The sequence below is a fragment of the Triticum aestivum genome, chromosome 2D (genome assembly GCF_018294505.1).
Source record: "Triticum aestivum cultivar Chinese Spring chromosome 2D, IWGSC CS RefSeq v2.1, whole genome shotgun sequence".
Classification (NCBI taxonomy): Eukaryota; Viridiplantae; Streptophyta; class Magnoliopsida; order Poales; family Poaceae; genus Triticum; species Triticum aestivum.
Window position 1 is genome coordinate 394743333 of NC_057799.1, and position 5673 is coordinate 394749005.

Sequence of the window (5673 nt, forward strand, 5' to 3'; positions counted from 1 at the left end):
CTGCTGGAGATGCTCTAACTCACATTTAATCTCAAAGCACCCTGCACTATCTTCTAGCTATAATGCATTTTAACTGTTATTCTGAGAGTGCTGAGTCCAATTTACAACCCCTATTTTTCCAGTGTTTATCACTACATGGGGAAGCATAACCTTCCATTGCTTGGAATTCTTGAATTTTGTATCCATGTTGACAATGCGTATTTTGGTTACTGATATCGTTGATACAATGCAAATCCATGCTAATGTGATTATTTTTCTTCTATGCGCAGACATACTTGGGCATACAACTATTTAGGTTTTACTTCAAGTGTACTAGGTGCTCAGCTGAGATGACCTTCAAAACAGACCCTCAGAATTCAGATTACACGGTGGAATCTGGGGCTAGTCGCAATTTTGAACCTTGGCGTAAAGAGGATGAGGTGACTGATATAGGGCAAATTCTAAGCACAGCTTCTATGTGTCGACCAACTTGAGTTTCAATTTAATCATGGTGATGTATTTTCTGTTGTTCAGGTCGTGGACAAAGAGAAGAGAAAACGAGAAGCGGAGGAGATGGGCGATGCAATGAAAGCACTGGAGAACAGAGCAATGGATTCAAAGCAGGACATGGACATACTTGCTGCTTTAGAAGAAATGCGGTCTATGAAGGTACGACCTCGGCATCTTCCCATTCTTCTGTACTTGTATATGCAAAGTACTGACACTGTTTTCTTTTGCTGTTTACAGTCTAGACATGCTGGAGTCTCCGTTGACCAGATGCTTGAAATTTTGAAACATTCCGCTCATCAGAAGGCAAGATCTCACAGATTTTGTTTTCTGTATATTTGATAAAATGTTCACATGTAGTGTGTCATATTTTGGGTATTATGTAGATTAGCTTATGGCATGGTATCATTTTCTTACCTAAAATCTTTTGTCTCTAATATTGGTCATTTTGTGTGCGCTTACAGGAGGAAAAAACCGTAGCAGAACTAGATGAAGAAGACGAAGAACTTATCAAATCAATCACTTTTCGAGTAATCCTCTGTCAATTTTCATATGTACCTGCATGTGATAACTTTTATTTGAATTCTTTCTAACCCTCTCATACTGTTGGTTATTGCAGAACTCGAAAGATTATGTTAAACGGATCGAAGACGATGATGACGATGATGAAGATTTTGGTATACCAGGACAGCCAAGTGTCATGTCAAAGGTACTTGTCTCACTGTATTGTGTATTTTTCCTTTTCTTTTCTGTTTCTATTTCATATTGTAGGTTCTATGCTCTGAAGAATCAATTGTAGAAAGATCACTGTAGACAATTAGCTTGAATTTAATTCCATATTCCCAAACTAGGTGACCTGACAAAGCAGCCATCAGTTACAACTTAAAAATATGCCATTTTATCATCTGTCGTCCCTAAAAAAAACATGTCCTGGTGTACATTCCCTAAAAAAAACATGTCCTGGTGTACATTCCATCGGAGGCTGGCGTGCTTGGGCGTGCGTGGGCTTTGTTTTTTTCGGCATCGTGCGTGTGTGGATTTTATTCCCCGTCTAGACTATGGCTGTTCTTTGGGCGGGACGGGAGACGAAACTCTGTGTTATAGTAGTAGGTATATTTGTTCAATATGTAAGCTAGCTAATAAGTAAACTTGAAATACCATAATAATTGTCTTGTGTGAAATATTTCTTGTACTTTCTCTAGGATGCTTTCAGTTTGCATTAATTATAGCAACTGTTAGAGCTTAATGGAGGAAGATATTCACTGATAAGAGTAAAATGCTGGTCATTAAACAATATGTAGCATAGAAGATATATCAAACACTCTCATAAATCTCATGGTGTTTATGTCTTATGGAGTAGCTCTCATTGTAGCAATTTCTATTGAAGATATTGTGCAGTTTTTATATGAGGGGTGGATATTGCTTGCTTTTCTTGTTACGATGAATATTTTCTTGTATTTGTTTTCAGTTCGACGTCTATTGTTTTTATTTGGGCAGCTGACGGTTCATTTTTTTCTGCAGATCAATGGATCTTCTGAATCAGTGTTAAATCCAACAGATGTATTGACCAAAGCTAATGGACCTGAGAGTGCCAGTAAAGAAGGTAGGCCCTCATATGCGTTCATCATTTTTTCACAGTATCACTAATATTGTTAAGTTCTACTCTAGCTATGACTGCACATGCAGAACCAAACATTCGATAATTCGCTGTTTTAGTATGCACTGTGCCTGATCCAACATATAGCTTTTTGGACATCACTATATTTTATCATGGATTGCCTTCCAATGTCAACCCTGTTTATGTTGCTATTTGCCTCTAGTGTTACCTGTGTCATTTTCTTGTTATGTGGTTAAATAGGGTTCCATTTTGAAAACAAATGGGTCCTTACAGTCGAACATTGCCCCTACAGGAAACACGAGCTTTGCATCTAAGATGCCCAAATTCATAGTAAAACCAAAGCCCGGTGCTGCAAATCCTCAGAAGAAACAGAAGACTGAATCCACAGCTGTCCAAGATAAGGGCAAAGCACCGGCTGCCGAGGAAAAAAATGAAGCTTCAGAAGGGAAGAAGACCAATGTTCTTCAGTCCCTCTGCCAGTATGATAGCGACGAAAGTGATTGACTGAAGACAACTCTTCTTGGAGTCATAACTGCGCTGGAGTATACAAGCCCCTGCCTGGAACACGATCGTGTAACCCAAGCTTGTGAATTGTCTCCTCCCGCAAAGTCTCTGCTGGCAAATGTAAGTCCGTCGTGCTGAAAATCCGTGCCAGCTAATTTAGTCCAGAGACTCCAGATCTGTGGACAATTTGAAGGCTTGGTTCCCAGAAGCAGCATTGAGATTATTGTTGTATTCATGTCTTCTGTACAGTTTATGTAAATCATGGAGCATTCATTAATCATTCATCTGTGTCTGACGATATTGCCACGGCGTGCATTGGACGTATTCTTTTCCTTAGCATTGATGTTTCTTTTGTAGAAATAAGCATTGATGTTTAAGAAAAATCAGGTTTGTTTTTTTAAGCACCTCCCTAAGCATCTAGCATTGTAGAAGGCCTTAGTCAGCTGTGAGAGATTGAGCTCCGGCGCCGCTCTAGCCCGGTCCAACCCAAGTTCCAGCCTGGCGCCCGACGCCAAGGCACCACGTCGAGGCACGACCAGCGCACCGCGTCGGGCTTGGGCGCCTCTGGCTCGGTCGCACAGGGTCAAGGTCTACCGACTACCGTCCGCGGCCCGGTCCCGGGCAGCTTCCTGCTCGTACGTGTCATCAGGCCTGCTCACCTCCGCACTCATCGTGTAGGCTTCCAATGCCCTCCCATCTCCGTGCAACGCGCCAACCATTTTCCGGCCCGGTGGAAGACGCTTCAGCGGTTACCTAAAACGGGGTTGGTCAGAGCCAGAACGACTGGACGCCTACGATGCCGGACCGCCGTCCGCGGATACGTACGGTACGGGGGAAGCACGACCCGTTCGTTCCTCCTCCGAGCGCAGCCCACCGCCGCGCAGGAGCCCGTCGTCCCGGCAAGGGAGCTTTTTCGGAAGCAGGCATGAGAACGCGCGCACGCACTCACGCGACGTACGTACGTACGGGTCTTCATCGGAAACTGCCTGGAGTGCGCCTGCAACGATCAAGGTCCAAGAACGACCGATTGATTATTCGTCACACACACACAACAACTTCCAGCAGCTCCCGGAGTCTTGGTTCTACTCCCTCCGTTCTTAAATATAAGTCTTTATAGAGATTCTATTAGGTGGACTAAATACGGAGTAAAATAGATGAATCTACACTTAAAACGCATCTATATACATCCGTATGTGGTTCATCGTAGAATCTCTACAAAGGCTTATATTTAGGAACGGAGGGAGTATATAGCTCCGCTAGGCCTGCCGAATCCAGTTCTTTCGCGAGCCGGCAAACCCATTATGTTGAAATTCTAGGTGATCACGATCAAGTGTTTCACAAAAGAAAAGAAAAGAAAAAGACCAACTTACATGCAAATGCAAGGTAATTTCCCTTTATTGGTCAAAACAAAATAAAAAGTAGAGTTATTATTATTCAAAAAAAAAAAGTTATGCACAAAGCAATTCCGAAGGTTGGCATTCTGTTCAGCACCAGAATACGATGCTCTTTTCTGTTTTCTTTTCAAGCTCGTCCTACTACTTGGCACCAAGCTCCAGTGTTTTTTGGGCTTTCACTCGGTTTCCCTAATTAACAAGGAAATGTTAGGTTTTTGGGTTTGGTCTTCCTTGTAAACTGGACTATCTTTATTCTTCTTAATGAACTGCAGGAACCCCCTGCCCTCGCGATGAGGTTCTTCCAAGAAAGAATGGGAGGTTATTGATAGGACGTTTTGTACGTTTTCACTAATTAACAAGGAACTGTTAAGTTTTTGGGTTCGGTTTTCCTTGTAAACTGGATTATCTCTATTCTTCATAATAAACAGCAGGAACCCCTTGCCCTCACGATGAGATTCTTCAAAAAAAGAATGGCAGGTTTTTGGTAGGACATTTTATATATGTGTACGAGCAATCCAGTTGTGAAAAATAACAAAAAACTTTCACAGGGGAGTGGCTCCCACCTGAATATGATCTCATTTCAAAAGAAAGAGATTGATCCAATTTATAAGAAAAACCCAAATTGAAACCCAATGAAAAGAATAACAGGGTACAAGCATAATGAATAAATAAATAAATAAATATGCTTGCATTGTTTTCTCTCTCTGGTATCATAGGTTTCTGATGTGGACGAGCCGTTCCAAATACAGTGAACACAGTTGTTTGAAAGTCTTCTCTCTTCGCAGTGGTCTGTTTTTTCAACTACAACTTGTGTACATTTCAGTTCGTATATATTTGTAGAGTTAGCTTTAGCTGTATGCAGAAAAGAGGCATACAAAGTTTTCTGCTGTTAAGATGTTCCCTTCAAGATCCACCAACTCTTACAGTACTATGGCAGTACTACACTAGTACTACTTGATCCCCCTTTGCTGTTTTTAATGGATTCTGCTAATGATTATTGGTAGGATTAAAGTACGGTGGAACGTCTCTCTGCTTTGTCACATTCGTAGCCAAAGACTTATTAGATGCTTTGTGGTTTCTAAAACCTGTAAAGTAAGTGTGAACTGCCGAATGCAAATAATTTGGATTTAGCTAGTGCTGCATCAGTCTGCAAAAAATTCAGTGGTGGCTGCTTTCGTAAATCATAGACCCGACGAATTTGACAATGCGTGTATCAGTAATACAATAAGAAGTATCAGTAATAGAATAAGAAATATAGTCAACGGATGGCATAGATGTATTAAGAATTCAAATTACCATTTACAGATTCAGAGTGGTCTGAAGAAAACTTTGCTCTCACACTGACATTGGTAGGTAATCAAATGTAAGAAAGTTCAGGCCTGTAATATTTTGAGCACAAGACGGGACTATTTTTGTTCTGTTTTCCTGTTCATAACTTGAGACCTGATAAAATCTGAAATAAGAAAAGTCTAAAATCCTACGAATTCAGAAGAAAAACTGATCATGGAGGAAGAATCAGCAAGTGATTACACATGTGGAAAGCTAAAAAGTTCAGGTGGGAAATTTTTCTCCGGGGAAGCTCTGAACCTTTGTGTAAAGAAATGACCAGGTAAAAGCCGGTTTTGGTCCAAAAGTGGAGATTGACATACGACCACTTTGTCCACTTGCACG

At 41.2% G+C, this 5673-nt stretch overlaps 1 protein-coding gene across 1 annotated transcript in view; it reads left to right on the forward strand.

Annotated features, from left to right (window-relative positions):
• LOC123053374 (splicing factor YJU2) overlaps nucleotides 1-2908 on the forward strand; it is a 4231-nt gene extending 1323 nt beyond the window's left edge. The window contains exons 2-8 of the mRNA XM_044476839.1: nucleotides 270-419; nucleotides 514-648; nucleotides 727-792; nucleotides 951-1016; nucleotides 1106-1195; nucleotides 2008-2089; nucleotides 2397-2908. Coding sequence (XP_044332774.1) covers nucleotides 270-419; nucleotides 514-648; nucleotides 727-792; nucleotides 951-1016; nucleotides 1106-1195; nucleotides 2008-2089; nucleotides 2397-2608 — 801 coding nt within the window. The 3' untranslated portion in view covers nucleotides 2609-2908. The remainder of the gene's footprint in view (nucleotides 1-269; nucleotides 420-513; nucleotides 649-726; nucleotides 793-950; nucleotides 1017-1105; nucleotides 1196-2007; nucleotides 2090-2396) is intronic.
• Nucleotides 2909-5673: the final 2765 nt, after the last annotated feature.